At 38.4% G+C, this 16,239-nt stretch overlaps 2 protein-coding genes across 23 annotated transcripts in view; one reads left to right on the top strand and one right to left on the bottom strand.

Annotated features, from left to right (window-relative positions):
* PUM2 (pumilio RNA binding family member 2) overlaps window positions 1-16,239 on the bottom strand; it is a 108,662-nt gene that overhangs the window by 91,747 nt on the left and 676 nt on the right. Inside the window, exon 2 of one of the 22 annotated variants that reach the window (XM_033176455.1) lies at window positions 16,044-16,236. The exons of the other annotated variants lie outside the window; for them this stretch is intronic. The gene's annotated coding sequence lies outside the window, so the exon portion shown is untranslated. The remainder of the gene's footprint in view (window positions 1-16,043; window positions 16,237-16,239) is intronic. 22 annotated transcript variants of the gene reach the window in all.
* LOC117062678 (mitochondrial import receptor subunit TOM5 homolog) lies at window positions 5,742-6,424 on the top strand. Its single transcript, XM_033176477.1, has one exon. It carries the CDS (start codon window positions 5,784-5,786, stop codon window positions 5,937-5,939), a length of 156 nt encoding a protein of 51 aa, XP_033032368.1. The 5' UTR covers window positions 5,742-5,783; the 3' UTR covers window positions 5,940-6,424.

Raw genomic sequence — 16,239 nt, 5'->3', positions numbered from 1 at the left:
CAAAAAAAAAAAAAAAATTGGTGGGGAAAGCATTTGGAGATACAATATATGGTATTAAACCACTCTACCGCCACATGGTACTAATCACACTTTTATAATCTTATAAATTAATGTCATAGTAGAAATTAACCTCTGGGGTCAAAGGGATTAGTGGCTGTCTTAGCTATGTCAAATGTTCAACATTTAATGAATGAAAAAAACATATTTTATGCAATGTGAATTTCGATCATAAAATCAATTAGTATCTGGATAGTGACTATTTACATGTCTTCATATATTAATATACAATGCTCATTTTAACATAATGACAATGAACAAGGCTTTCCCTTAGACTTTTTGTACTGCTGAAGACATTTACCAACACAAAATGACTAATGATTGCAACTTCACATGGGCACTACTTCTCCAAGTCTGTCATCTACAGCCTGGAGACTGTATCTTCCTTTTGCATCAATTACAAAAACAAAATTACATAAAAACCTAGCTGAGTCACAAATAAGTCAATACAAAGAGTGACTTAAGCTTCTTAGGACACATTCTTCGTAAGCTTGGACTGGTTTTTTTCTTTTTTTGGGACAAAGTCTCATTCTATCACCCAAGCTGGAGTACAGTGGTGCATCCTCAGCAATCACAGCTCTCTGCATCCTCTCACCTCAGTCTCCCGGAGTATCTGGGACTAAAGGTGCACGCCACCACGCCTGGCTAATTTTTGTATTTTTTGTAGAGACAGGGATCTCCCTATGTTGCCTAGGCTGATCTCAAACTCCTGGGCTCCAGCAGTCCCCCTGCCTCAGTCCCTCAAATTGTTAGGATTAAAGGTGTGAGCTACTGCACCCAGCTGGACTGATTTTAAAGAACATAATTGCTGAACATTAGTGGTATCTCCAGCAAACAAACAAGTGCTGAATTCCTAAAGAGTACTTTCTTCTGCTTAGCAAATTAAATCACTTTATTGCAAATCTGCCAACAAAATTTTTTTGTTTAGCAACGCCTTTTCTCATTCACATGACAAAAGTAAATCTAAATTCAGGTTTAGGTATTTGTAGCAGACCATTAGCCTTCAAAGATTTAACAAAGTTTCTACTATTCACACCAACTCTCGGTAATTTCTTATTTTTCTGAGGGCATAAATTGAATCATACAGTTTTTTAGTGATGATGAACAAGTCACTTAGCTAGTGGATCAACCAAGAGCTACATCAACAGTCTGTTTTCTAGTTTGTCCAAATACTTTCATGGGGGAGTTACCTCTGCTTGCTTTACCAGCAAGGCAAAAAACTCTATAACAAAGAATAGTATTACTGACTCAACTATAATAAGAAAAAGTCAAGTTTTATGTTTTGAATGAAATTTGGCATAAAAATTAGTGTTGTCAACGTACAGACTTACAGAAATAAAAAATCTCCTTCCAAGACCCTATTAGCTCAAAGCTCAAATCTTTTAATTATATGTTTTATTCCGACCTCATCATTTAGACAAATCTACGTATGTGCAAATATAAGACTTCTGTTCCATTAAAATTCTCTGAAAGGGGAATTACCATATATTTGGGCCTTTACAAAAGTCTCTCATCTTATAAGGCACCCTCTCAACTGACTTATTTGAAGAATCAAAATACTGCTGAAGAAAAGTTGCCTTATTTTGAAAAATATACTACTTAGAGAAGATCTACACACTAAACGGCCTCAATCTATGCTGGGTTTTGATGCTTTCTGTATTGTCTGAAACAAGCAGGTCAAATAACTGAGATGGAAATGAAGATGACAAGCTTTAGAAAACTTTACATAACACAAAAAGTGGTTTTTTTGGGTTTGGTTTTTTTGTTTTTTTTTTTTTTTAAGGCAGGGTCTCACTATCGCTAAGGCTGGAGTGCAGTGGCATTGATCATGGCTCACTACAGCTTTGAACTTCTGGGCTCAAGTGATCCTTCTACTCAGTATCCTAAGGAGCTGGGACTACAAGTGCATACCACTATGTCCAACTAATTTTTGCATTTTTTGTAGAGACAGGGTTTTGCCATGTTGCCCAGGCTGGTCTTGAACTCCTAAACTCAAGCGATCTGCACCTTGCCTTGGCCTCCCAAAATGCTAGGATTACAGGCATGAGCAAATGTGCCTGGCTTAAAAAGTGGTTCTAAAGTCAAAGATACAATTTTTTTTTGCAACAGGGTCTTGCTCTGTTGCCCAACATGGAGCACAGTGACGTAATCAGGGTTCACTGTAGCCTTGACCTCCCAGGCTCAAGGGAACCTCACATCTCAGCCTTCTGAGTAACTGGGACCACGGGTGCCACCAGGCCTGGCTAAATTTTGTGTGCATGTGTGTGTGGTACAGATGGGGTCTCACTATGTTGCCCAGGCCTATCTTGAACTCCTGAGCTCAAGTAATCCTTCCACCTCAGCCTCCCAAACTGCTGGGATTATAGGCATGGGTCACCACACCTGGCCTAGAATTCCTAAATTATTTTGTTATTTAAAATGTGACATCATCCTAATAATGGAGTAAGACATTATATGACTCATAATGTAATGTAATATGAAACAGTACCACCACACACGAAGAACTGCCTTCAAAAAACACTGAGCTTCAATCTAATATTATAATAAAACTACTGATCCAAATACATATTTATGACATAAAATTTAGAAAGGGGGGAAGCAGATTACATAGACTGTGGTACAGGACTAAATGTCAAAAAAAACTGTAAGCCTTGTTTGAATCCTGCTTCTCACAAACCAGCTATAAAGACTTTTTCGAGAAAAATTAGAGAAACTCAAATATAGAATGAGTATTAGATAACAGTAAGGAATTCTATTAGTTACAATACTAGCAAGAGGATTGGGTTTGTTTTTTGTAAGTCCTCATCAGTAAGAGCATTTATGCTTGAAACGGCATATTGTTTGGGATTTACTCTGAAATACTCCTTCAAAAAGTAAAATATGGGTATAAATAAGATTTCACACAATGTTGCATACGGATGGTAGCTATCAAGGGTTCACAATACTTACTATTCTCTCTATGTGTTTGAAAGCTTCCATAATAAAGTTTAATAAATGAAAAGGCTAGGTGGTTAGAAAAAAATAAAGTTTAATAAAATACATATAGTTGTCTGACAGAAAGCCACATAAGGCAGGTGGTATCTAAGCTGGGCCTTGAAGGTCAGTTACACAATTTGGACAAAAATTGTTTTAAAACATTTATAAACTGCAATTTTATAAAGGGGGTTACTCTCCTTGAGGTTAATTCACTTAGGGTCCAAGCCTTCATATAAACTTAATTTGGCTTATTACTTCCTCAACCATACTTTTGACTAGTGTATGAAACTGTTTCCTAAAAACTTATTTCCAAATGGGTACAAATTTTAGAGACTAATTTTTAATCAGACAACCTTCCCCCAAAGAGAATAACAACAGAAATTTTATTGAGCACCCCATTTTATGCCACAAATTGTACCAGGCACATTATATATAATTCTCACTACAATCCAGCAAAGTAGATACTGTATCATTACTTTGCCAATTTCCCTACCCTAAAAAGCTACTAAAATGGTAGAGAACACAATGCTACCAAAACTCCAAAGCCCATGCTCTTTCCCATACCAACCAAGCATAAGCCATCACTTAAGCTAATGCCAATTATACTACTCTCCAAAAGCCGTGGCGGCTCATGCCTGTAATCCCAGCACTTTAGGAGGCTGAGGCAGGTGGATCACCTGAGCTCAGAAATTCGACACTAGCCTGGCCAACATGGTAAAATCCTGTCTCTACTAAAAATACAAAAAATTGGCCGGGTAAAGTGGTGTATGCCTGTAATCTCAGCTACTTGAGAGGCTGAGGCAAGAGAATCGCCTGAATCCAGGAGGCGAAGGTTGCAGTGAGCCGAGATTGTGCTACTGCACTCCAGCCTGGGTGACAGAGCAAGACTCCGTCTCAAAAACAAAACAAAACAAAACAAAACAAAAACACCTGGACAACTCTTTACCATTTATACCTTCATGTGCAAATCCCACAAATCCCTCAAAGTTTGGCTCAAATGCAGCTTTCCCTAAAACTGACCTCAAACAATCTTTCTCTTAATTCACAGGGAATTTAACTGGTATGTTGCCGTATTACTCATACATCTTGCCCATTAAATTTTAAAACTTCTCTAAACCATAACTAGGAAAGAAAAAAATCCCACACAATCTCATCAACTGTTCTGGTTATGCTAGTGTTCCACGAAATGTTCCTAGTTATGAGGGAGGTCAAAGGAATACTAAGAATATAGTAATAGGGAAGGGAAATGATATAATACAAATATTCCAGGTTATTACATGAAAAGGGAAAGTGAAAACCAATCTCTGCTCCTATCATCCTAGTTTTGTAAAAACAGGACGCAAGCATATATGGGCCGAGTCACACGTAACCATTAATAATGGTCACACCGAGAAAAAGGATATGCATGATTTTTACATTACATTTCATAGTTCTTAACTCCTAGAATGTTTTCCACACACTAGTTATAACTTTAGAAATACTTAAAATATATACATGAAAAAATCACAGCACATTTATATAGTTCTTATAGTCATGTTAACTTGGAAATCAATGGCTTTATATATGGTAGCACCCAAATATTCAATAAATTAATATGCCACATCTAAACACTAAAAAATGAGTGATTTCTATAGTTTATTTTAAAAAAGTGTTTACTATAATGTATGAGCAAGACTAGATTTTTCCTAAAATAAATACACTTACATACAGGATATGTATTATGACTTACAAATAAATTACAGTAGTTACGTAATTCTGCATGCAAGGTGGTACATGTCTGTAATCTCAGCTACTTGGGACACTGAGATGGGAAGAATCACTTGAGACCAGGAGGTGGAAAACGACCAAGGTTAACTCGTCTCAAAAAAAAAAAAAAAGTACAATAAAATATCTAAACTAAGCATCACTTAAAAGAAAAATATTTTCAATTTTCATTTTAGTCTTGTTTGTAAGCTTCCAACCATTTTAGAATATAAAAATTTACGTGTACACTCAATACCCACTACAGTAAATATCATTAGCCTTACTTTTATGACACCAGGTTCTTAAAAAGCAAAGCCCAGTTTGTAGACATAAATATTATCTCACCATCTGATTTAAAAGAAAAAAGAAAAGCAGGCCGGACGTGGTGGCTCATGCCTATAAGCCCAGCACTTTGAGAGGCCAAGGCAGGCGGACCACCTGAGGTCAGGAGTTCAAGACCAGCCTAGCAGACATGGTGAAACCCTGTCTAGTAAAAATATAAAAATTAGCCAAGTGTAGGGGCACACACCTGTAATTCCAGCCTCTCGGGAGGCTGAAGCAGGAGAACACTTGAACCTGAAAGGTGGAGGTTACAGTGAGTCGAGATCGTGTCACTGTACTCCAGCCTGGGCGACAAGCGAAACTCTATCTCAAAAAATAATAAATAAAAGAAAAGCACAGGATAAGTATTTACAAATGTCATTTCATCTAGGTTAGTTCTATCCTACTCTTGATAAATTCCTCAATGTAAAAAAATAAATAAATAAATAAAAATAAAAACAGGGCCAACTAAATCATACATTTAATTTAAAGTCAATATATTTGACAGTATGCTGTGATAAACATGATTTATGTATTTCTAACTTTCAAAGTATTTTAGTATTGTCCTTTGCTTTGTAATGTATTCTTTAACACGTTAGGGAAGGAAGAAGTGAACTGATTAAAAAAAAAAAAAATCTGGGGAAGAAGAGAGCGCGGCATCTGGAAACTGCAAAGTCAGAGCCGCGATGTTCCGGATTGAGGGCCTCGCGCCGAAGCTGGACCCGGAGGAGATGAAACGGAAGATGCGCGAGGATGTGATCTCCTCCATACGGAACTTTGTCATCTACGTGGCCCTGCTGCGAGTCACTCCATTTATCTTAAAGAAATTGGACAGCATATGAAGACTGGACATCTCATATGAATGCACGCTATGAAGAGCCTGGTTACAGTTTCGACTCTTCTCTGCAAGTGACTAGGCCCAGAAAGGTGTAAGAGACTCTTTGAATGGACATAAAATTCTGCTTGTTAAGAACAAGTTTGGCTCTGGTAACTGACGTTCAAAGCTAAAATTTAAAACTATTTGGGAAGTATGAAACGATATCACGATCTGGTGTACCCTTATCCCTGTGACATTTCACCTCTGACAATACTGATATAACTGTAAATAATGTCAAACTCCATTTTCTAGCAAGTATTGAGGGAGCTGTGTCTGAAATGGCACTGTCTTGTCAGTCGTTTCTGTTTACCTTTTCTGCCCAGAGTGTATTTGTGAAGAGTCTCTTAATAGTTATGTTTTGTGGAAATCAACACACAACCACAACGACTTTTAAGCACAGGATCATTAGTCTATGTTTTTAATAAACATATCGATTAAGAAAAAAAAAAATCTGTCATTACTCCTCTCATCCAAAAATATTGTTGATATGAATTCAGAAAATACCAATGGAGGTGAAAACATGCCAGTTCTATAGAATGCTGCATTTCACTCCAACAGCAATGTAAGATAGGATTAATCACAAAAGAAAGCTCTCTCTTTGGTGCCAAAGTTTAACTACCTGGGTAAAATACACAATGGTAAGATGTGGAATGGATCAGAGTTCCATCTTTCTCAGTACATATACGGTGAGGACCTGATAATCGACTCCCAGGAGATTAAATGCACTAACAGATGTACTCTGGAAACTCTTCATGTACCCCTCAGGGATAGGAGCACCCGAATTTTGAGATCACTAGTTCTCAAACACTTACAACACACATCAGAGTCCAGGTAGGAGGATTTTATAAACTACAGTTGCTCAGGTCCCACCTGCCAAAGGCTGGCTTGAATTAGTCTGGGCGGCAAGACAGGCAGAATTTTATTAGTATTTTTTAAGCTCTCCAGGTGATGCTTCCCCTGTGCAGATAGGGTTGAAACATTCATACATCACCATATGGCTAAAGAATGTATCCACAAACACCCTAGAAGTTTCCCAACTAAAAAAATTTGTTAGTATCAATCATCATGGTGTAACAGAAATCAGAATCAAAAGACCTAGCATACAGTTCCAGGTTGGCCACTGACTAGCTAAATGAACTTGATCTCATTTGTCTGTTTGCAAATGGAAACAACAATGCCTCCCTCTTAGGGCTGTTGCAAAGATTGAGGTAACACATGAAATTGAAATGCAAGTGCTTTCTAGAGAATTAATGACACATCAAACTGGACTTTTTATTTGTTTAAAAACCAATATAAAATTCTCTGGACTGGGCACATTGGTTCATGCCTGTAATCCCAACACTTCGGTTGGCCAAGGCGGGAGGACTGCTTGAGTCCAGGATACCAGCCTAGGCAACACAGTGGGGGCCACAGCTCTTACCTGCGCACCACCCACTCCCCATCCCCGCAAAAAAAGAAAATATTTTGACCCAGAAGTTTCTCTTTTGGAAATTTACCTTAGACAAACAGCACCAACACAAATGAATTAACTATATAAAGATATTTACTGCAGCACCACTTATATGGTAGTACAAAATTTAAAAAATAAGCTAAACTCAACAACAGAAAAAGTTAAAACAATAAGCCATTACAAAAATTACAAGTAATTAAAGTGACATGTAAAATGTCCATATTAAGTAAAAATACCAAGTTGCCTAATGTGTATCATATGATCCCATTTTTGTTCAAAGAAGGAGTGGGGCAATGTATGACTATATATGTTTGTGGAAAGTATGAAAAAATAACCACCTCATTCAACTTTGGTAAAGGAGAAGGTACTGTTGGCTTTATCTTTGTATTTCTCCATGTTGTTAAGACTTACTGAAGTTAGCAAAATAAATTTATTAATGTCCTATATAAATATAGCTTAACTGCATTACAGTTTGGAAACTATCAAAGTACAAAAGTTGTGTTACTTTTTGTTCCTATTAGTATTAGGCTGAAAGTCCAACAAATGAAGACTTGTCTCACATGGCTATCTTAGTAATTTTCAATTGTTACATGCTATCAATTAGAATTAATACCTCACCAAGGAAAAACAACTTAAGAGATGTTAACTAGAAGCCTGGCACAGTTGCTCAAGCCTGTAATCCCAGCACTTTGGGAGGCCAAGACGGGTGGATCACTTGAGGTCATGACTTCGAGACCAGCCTGGCCAACATGGTGAAAGGCCGTCTCTACTAAAATACAAAAATTAGCTAGGTGTGGTGGCAGGCACCTGCGATCCCAGCTACTAGGGAGGCTGAGGCAGGAGAATCGCTTAAACCCAGGAGGTGGTGGTTGTAGTGAGCGGAGATTGCGCCACTAAACTCCAGCCTGGGCAACAGGGCGAGACTCCGTCTCAAAACAAAACAAAACAAAACAAAAAAAACAAGAAAAGAAAAGAAATGTTAACTAAATTGTAACAGAACTAAAGGAAGAAATCTGAATGCATGGTCTGAGACAACTGGAGAAGACAATTTTAAGAAGTAGACTTTAATGCAGTTTCTTTAGAATTTTCCTAAGTATGCTCCTTATTCACTAACTCAGTGTTCTCAGAAATAAGTGGTCCCTTGTCCAATACATTTCAGGTATGCTGCTCAGTAGCACCTACCTGCTCTTTTGCAAGCTCTGAGTACATGTTCAATCTTTCCTTCCTTCTGTTACTGGCTCCAAGAAATTCTACAATTAAAACTTTTAACCTTAACCCAGTATTACCCTAACTTTCCTATAAATGTTAACACAAATACATTTTATGTAGTGTTTCTAGTCATTTCCAAGACAACTTAAAGAAAAATGAATGTGAGGTATGAAATATATTCAATTTTCTCATAAGACTGGGTAGAACAGAGATTTAATTTTTGTCTAGGAACACCCTAACTTATGGTTAAAAGCTTTAAAATATATTTAGTTTATTACGATTTATGAATAGTCTAAGAAATATATATGAATTGGATAAATCTTTGAAGTAAAAGGAATCATTTAGGTGATTAGTATGAATTCTGGTTTTTAAAGTTCCTCAAGTAATCAAGAAAAGCTTTGAACTGGTTAACTTTAAAGTGAGATGAAATGACCAAGCCAATTTCCTAAAGATAGTTAATTTTTAAAAAGGCAAGTAATTACATCAAAAACACCACCAAACATCTAGGTAGAAATGTATGAAGAGAAACCAAATCTATATTAGTTTCAAGGATTAAGTATTAAATCATATATATATTTATAGACAGGGTCTTACTCTGTCACCCAGGCTAGAGTGCAGTGGTTCCATCATAGCCTCCAAACCTGGGCTCAAGCAATCCTCCTGCCTCAACCTCTAGGGTTACAGTAGTGCCACACTATGCCCAGCTAAATTATATATTTTTAAAAGGGTCTATGTTTAAAAAAAAAACTTCAGTATAATTTAAATAAAACTTACTTCATTTACTTAAGCAAATGTTTGGAAGATGGCAGACTACCTTAAAGGAAATACACAAAATAACAAACAAAAAAATTAGCTGGGCATATTGGTACATGCCTGTGGTCCCAGCTACTCAAGAGGCTGAGGTGGGAGGATCACTAGAGCCAGGGAGGTCAAGGCTGCAGTGAGTCATGTTCACACCACTGCACTCCAGCCTGGGTGACAGAGACCTTGCCTCAAAAAAAAAAAAGAAAAAAGAAAAAAGAAAAAAAAAAAAGTTTATAAATAAAAATAACTAAATAATTTATTAAATAAAATAGCAAATAAACTAGTAAGTTTAATGCTAACTAGTTGTGCCAGTAATTGTACAAACAGTGAGTATGTACAATTCTCATTATCCAGAGAAAGAAGTCATACCAACCCCTTGGATGCAACCTTATTCTTAACACTAAGCTTTAAAAGAAATTTCTGTTGGGCATGGTGGCTTGGACCTATAATCCTAGCATTTTAGGAGGCCAAGGCAGGAGGATTGCTTGAGTCCAGGAATTCAAGACCACCTGGGGCAACAAATTCAAGACTAGCCAAGGCAACATTGCGAGACCTTGTAGCTACAAATAATACAAAAATAACTAGTTGCATATGATGTTGTGCGCCTGTAGTCCCAGCTCCTCGGGAGGCTGAAGTGAGAGAACCGCCTGAGACTGGGCAGTTGAGGCTGCAGTGAGCAGTGACTTCGCCACTGCACTCCAGCCTGGGCAACAGAGTGAGACACCCGCCCTCACCCCAGTCTCAAAGCAAAAAAAAAAAAAAGGGCAATTTCTTAAGTGGAGCATTATTGAGGCAACAGAGTTGTAACAGAAAATATCTTCAACATTCCCGTTAACAGATACAAGTTTTCATAGTCTTATTTTGTTTTTTATTTTATTTTGTTTTTTGAGACGGGGTCTCACTCTGTTGCCCACGCTGGAGTGCAGTGGCTCAATCTTGGCTCACTGCAATCTCTGCCTCTTGGGATCAAGAGATCCTTGTGCCTCAGCCTCCCAAGTAGCTGGGACTCCAGACCGGAGCCACCATGCCCAGTTAATTTTTGCATTTCTTGTAGAGATGGGGTTTCACCACGTTGCCCAGGCTGGTCTCAAACTCCTGAGCTCAAGCAATATACCTGCCACGGCCTCCCAGTGTTAGGTGCCCAGCCTCATAGTCTTTCTTATAGTCAGTTCCTCAAGGAAAAGTCAAATACCTAACTCCTAATATAATCCAGGAAAACTACACAGTAATTATCTTAAGGCTTTCCAAGGACAGCATGATTGTCTAAATCATCCTAAATTACAATCCTGGACTGTCCATATCAGATAAAAGACTTCAATCTGGTGGGTTTCTACCTATCTCTCCTTTGTCATCCTCCTCCCTATAACTGCACCTTAAGCTCTGCCATTCCCCCTATCAGGATTACTACAGCTATTAATCCCTCTGGCCGAATGCCACTTCACCCTCTCAGGACTAAATTTACTTCTATAATATTTTAAGATTCCACTTTACCTCTTGTGAAAAGTTTTTCCTGTTCCTGCAGTCTCTACCTACACGTGTCCACAGCACTTTTTTTTGGGGGGGAGGGGGGAGACAGGGCCTCTGTCGCCCAGCCTGGAGTGCAGTGGCAGGATCACAACTCCCTGCAGCCTCAATCTCCTGGATTCAAGTGACCCTCCCACCTCAGCCTCCCAAATAGCTTGGACTATAAGTGTGTGCCACCGTGCCAGACTAATTTTTAAATTTTTTGTAGAGACAAGGTCTCTCTATGCTGGCCAGGCTGTTCTTGAATTCCTGGACTCAAGTGATCGTCCCGCCTCAGTCTCTCAAAGTGTTGAGATTACAGGCATGGACCACTGTGCCCACACCATAGCACTTTTATAATACCACCTCAGTGGCAGGCTAGCATGCTACACTGTAATCACAATTATAATCCTCTTTCTCTCTACTTTCCTATAAAGGCCTTAAAAACAAGGACCACATATCACCATTATCACCAACACCTAAGGACAGTGTGGCACATGATATGTCTGCAACTCTCAAAAAAAAAAAAAAAAAAAAATGTGGGGGGCAGGGCACAGTGGCTCACGCCTGTAATCCCAGCACTTTGGGAGAACAAGGCAGGTGGATCACTTGAGGTCAGGAGTTCAAGACCAGCCTGGTCAACATAGTGAAACCCTGTCTCTATTAAAAACACAAAAATCAGCCAGGTGTGGTGGTGGACGCCTGTAATCCCAGCTTCTTGGTAGGCTGAGGCAGCAGAATTGGTTGAACCTGGGTGGCTGAGGTTGCAGTGAGCAGAGATCGCGCCATTGCACCCCAGTCTGGGCAAGAGCAAAACTCTGCCTCAAAAAAAAAAAAAAATTGTGCAGGTTTCCGGTAGTCTAGCTTGATGAAAAGACAACATTTTAATATTCAGACTACAAATGGACTGAATGTCCATACTCCATGAATATTTTCTCAACCACGATTCTAAAAGAACTGGCAAACAATTTACCTTTAGCAAGTGCCAAGAGCACTCCTATTTTTGCTAGTGTAGGATGCACATAATTTAGATACTAAAACGAGGGCACCTAAGACTCTTCTTTGGATAAAAATAAATTACACTTCCATGGAAAGGTGATCCAAGAAAACACCTATAGACAAAACCTGGAGCCATTATCCTTTCAACTTCAAAACATAATTATGTTCATGTTGAATTGGTTTTAAAGATTCAAGTTTTATCACAGATAACCGAATGCTTTTGCATGTAATTATGCTAGAAGTACTGATAAGCTACTATGGAGATGTTTTTAATAAATTAACTTAAAAATGACGTGGTCATCAAAATGGAAGATACAAGCAGTTCCCATCTGTATACATTTTTGGTATTTATAAAATCATACAATACAATCCACATTTTTTTCTTCCTACAGTTTGCTTCATTTGACTGCCTAATAAAGACCTATACTTAAGGGCACTCTGCCTCTAACATTCATTTGCCTTCTTTAACGTCTGAATGCATAAGACCAATTGCATCTTTCTCTCATTGATCTTAACTTTTTCAGAAACTGACTAAAGTCAGGGATCACCACTTTGAGATCCAGAACTTGTCACTCTTGTAATTAAGATGGCTACTACAATAAAATAGATCAAAGAGCTATCCTCAAACCAGGTTCCCTCCATTAATGTATTTTTCCCCAGAACTAAAAAAAAATGTATATAATCCTTCCCTACTGCCCTGCCATGACCACACTGTATGTGTGTTGGCAGTCAGCTGCAGGTTCCATTTCCCGGGGCAGTGTTGACTAGGTGGTTTTGAGTACAGTTTCATAGCCAATTGCACCAGGTCCCTTCCAGGAAACATTTTAGGGCACTACTGTGGTCCCAACATATTTAGCTCCAAATAGGTGATGACTACTTTTTTTTCCTGTCCCATTTGCAGTCAATCAAACCATCTAACAATTCAATTACCTCCCTTCTCCTTTTACACTTCATGCTACTTCTTTTTTTGCACTTGCCAGCTACAGAGATATTCATACAAGGTGTGTACATTTGGATATTTCCCAGTACTCTATTTTAAAATCTTTTATTCTTCCACAAGAGAATAGTGAGAGAGAAAGAAGTGAAAATCTACAACACGCAACCTGAAAATGGATGGGATTCAGTAGCTAAACTTCCAGAATAGAGCTTATTAACGAAACTATGCTTTTGCCAACATGCTTAAATAAACAATCTTTTAAAAAATTCTTTAAAGCACTTAAGAATATAAAAAGGAACCAAGCAAAGGTCAAACAAAACTTTTAATACTTGTGTTTAATTAGGCATACCTTGATTTTTCATTTAAAAAGATAAATCTCTTTATCTTTGTTATTTGAAGAAAAAGTCACTAAGAAAAAAAAAACACTAACATGTCTCTAAACATAATGCTACATGAAACTCAAAAAGCATTTATCATGCACCTACCTAATAATTCTATACAGCGTTTCACTCACTGGAAAAGCTTGAAAACAGAAAACTTTTTCAACTACAAAAGCAATTAAGTTTTAAATAAAAACTGTCTCCTGTCTACATTGCCAAATATAAAAATCACTATTAAAATATTAGCTCCTAAATCATAGGGTTTGAGGAAACCTTTTTCCACACCAGAATTCAGAACTAACTGAAAGTCACAGTAGCTGGACTTGTGCTAATCCAAAGATTTCCTTTACTACCGATAAAGTCATAGTGGAGGCATAATTTAGACCTAGGCCAAGAGGGCGTCCTAACAACACACTCCATAATCATTCTAACCCAGTCACAAGCAGCGCTGGACAACTACCGTCCTCTGGAAATGGGGAGTCTAACTTTCGTAGTCTCATGAAAAAGAGAGAGAGAGAGAGAGAGGAGAGGGGGGCAGAGAGAGAGAGAGGGGGGCAGAGAGAGAGAGGAGGGGGGAGAGTGGGGGGAGAGGGGGGAGAGTGGGGGGAGGGGGGGGAGAGGGGGGAGAGGGGGGGAGGGAGGGAGGGAGGAAGGGGCTCAGCCATATTTCATCAGCCTTCCCTCTTAAAAATTCATCAAAGCGAAGCAAGGAGGTAGGAAGGCAACAAGTTAGACTATTTTAATGCATTTCCTAAAAACAACAAGGGTCTGGCACCGCGGCTCATGCTTGTAATCACAATATTTTGGGAGGCCAAGGCGGGAGAACTGCTTGAGGCCAGGAGTTTGAGACCAGCCTGGGCAACATAGCAAGTCTCACCTATATTTAAAAAAAAAAAAAAAATGAAAGAAGAAAAGCAAGAAATCTACTTAATACGCCACAAACCAATTTACCTAGTTATAAGTATAATTTTTTATCTTAATCACACCTGTTAGTAAAATGGTCTCAAGCTCTGACTGCAGCCATGTAGACAAAGCCATATGAGAATCAAATATTCGGATATTTTAAGTACCTGTAAATTTTAAGAATATGAAAAAATACAAAGTATTTCCATATCCTGGAAACCCAACAAAGTATTTAAGTTAGGAAGTATGTAGAACTTGAGTTTAGGAGACAGGACCCACCTCCACTTAAAATTAGGCAGTTCATGTCAGGGTCTATAAAAAGGAGACAGCTTGGTTACTGAGAAAATTGGCTGTCGATTTCACACCGGGCCCGAATCTCTGGTCATAATTACTTTTGTTAACTAAGATAAGTACAAACTCAGGAAGGCAAATTATCTTTCAACACCAGAAAGGTTTATAAACAAGCTGGGTGTGGTGGCTCACGCCTGTAATCCCAGCACTCTGGGAGGCTGAGGCGGAAAGGATCGCTTGAGCTCGGGAGTTCAGCCTAGGCAACATAGGAGACGAGCCTAGGCAACATAGTGAGACCTTGTCTACAAAAACGCAAAAATCAGCCGGGCATGGTGGCGTGCGCCTGTAGAAGAACAGTTGCAGCCCGGGAAGCGGAGGCTGCAGTGGGCCGAGATCTCACCACCTGCACTCCAGCCTGGGCGACAGAGAAAGACCCTGTCTCAGAAAAGAAAAAAAGATTTATAAACAAGTATGGAATGTTTAAGAGAAACAAAATCCAAGTATTATGTGGTAATTTATATACAGTATTTGTAATGCCTGAAAAATGAATCTAACGTGACAGCTTTGTAAGAACAAATTAAATGTCAGTAATTTAGGCTCTTTTTAGAAGTTGAAATCTTGCTAAATACTGAAACACCTAAGAGAACTTTGGACTCAAATTAAGGAAAGCATGTGTTAAACACAGCTTAAATTGTTGGAAGATGCTTAAGATTGTTACTGGCAATTATAACTCAAAATAGCTAGACCTGTAAACAGAATAAAAAACTGGACTTAAATCCTCAAGAACCAGGTTTCTGAAATATTTTATTTTTAAGATTATCGTAAACATTTTCTGCATACAAAAACTGCCCCCATGTACACCAAGAAAATTCTGCACAATGCAATTTCACCAAAAATCGGAATTTTAAAGAAATTCTTGCAACACGGAAAACGCCATCATTTACTCATGATTATGGAGCAAATGAAGTAAATCATTGTTAAAAGGAGGCTAAGAACAGAAACAAATTGAAAATATTCATTTTGTTTTTTTTTTTTTTTTTTTTTTTTTTACAGGATTCCTTAAGTCATCTTCCATACTCCAGGTCACATGGCGAAGAGTCACCTATTAAACACGAAACCTAACCATTAAACAAGCTTTAAAAATCCTTCGGTAACTCCGTTTATTAAAATTGTTTTCTTGACATACAATACCTTTACAGGTATTACATTTCTCTTCAGCGTGTACAAACATTTTTCTCATGGTTTCCTTCACCAAAACATCTGCCCCCAGTTTTCTCAACAAGTAAAAATCTCGACGTACTAAGTCCTAACGTGATGCTTTCCAAAGTTTACGTATGTTAGAATAAAAAGCTAAGTTAAGTAGGTTTTCTCTAGCTGTGTTCTCAGAAACAACACTTTTACACGTGTTTGGGCACAAAACTTTAAACATCTTCCCCAAAATCTGACCCACTTCAGATACAAAACTACTGCTCAAATAGCAGAAGCCGCTAATCTTGTCTTTGGTTATAAGTTACATATTTTTCTGAGTATCGAAATCCGTTCCTATAATAAAACATCACCTAAACAAGGCGAATCCAAGTCACTGCTTCATACCTACATCTGTCCACGGCAAGCTTTTCCCGGACACACTCGGGCCTTTGAAAATGCCCACACTTGTTTTCATAAACCCACTCCTTCCTCTTCACCCACTTGCGATCCGCATGCTTCTCTGGGGCCACCGGGCCTCTCCCCCACTTTCCGAAACCCAGGGCCGACAGCTCGGTCTCTAATCTCCAGTCCGCCGAATCTG

The sequence above is a fragment of the Trachypithecus francoisi genome, unplaced genomic scaffold, assembly GCF_009764315.1.
Source record: "Trachypithecus francoisi isolate TF-2019V2 unplaced genomic scaffold, Tfra_2.0 Lachesis_group17, whole genome shotgun sequence".
NCBI lineage: Eukaryota > Metazoa > Chordata > Mammalia > Primates > Cercopithecidae > Trachypithecus > Trachypithecus francoisi.
Note: the sequence above shows the minus strand (reverse complement) of the source record. Positions and strands in the feature narration are given on the sequence as shown.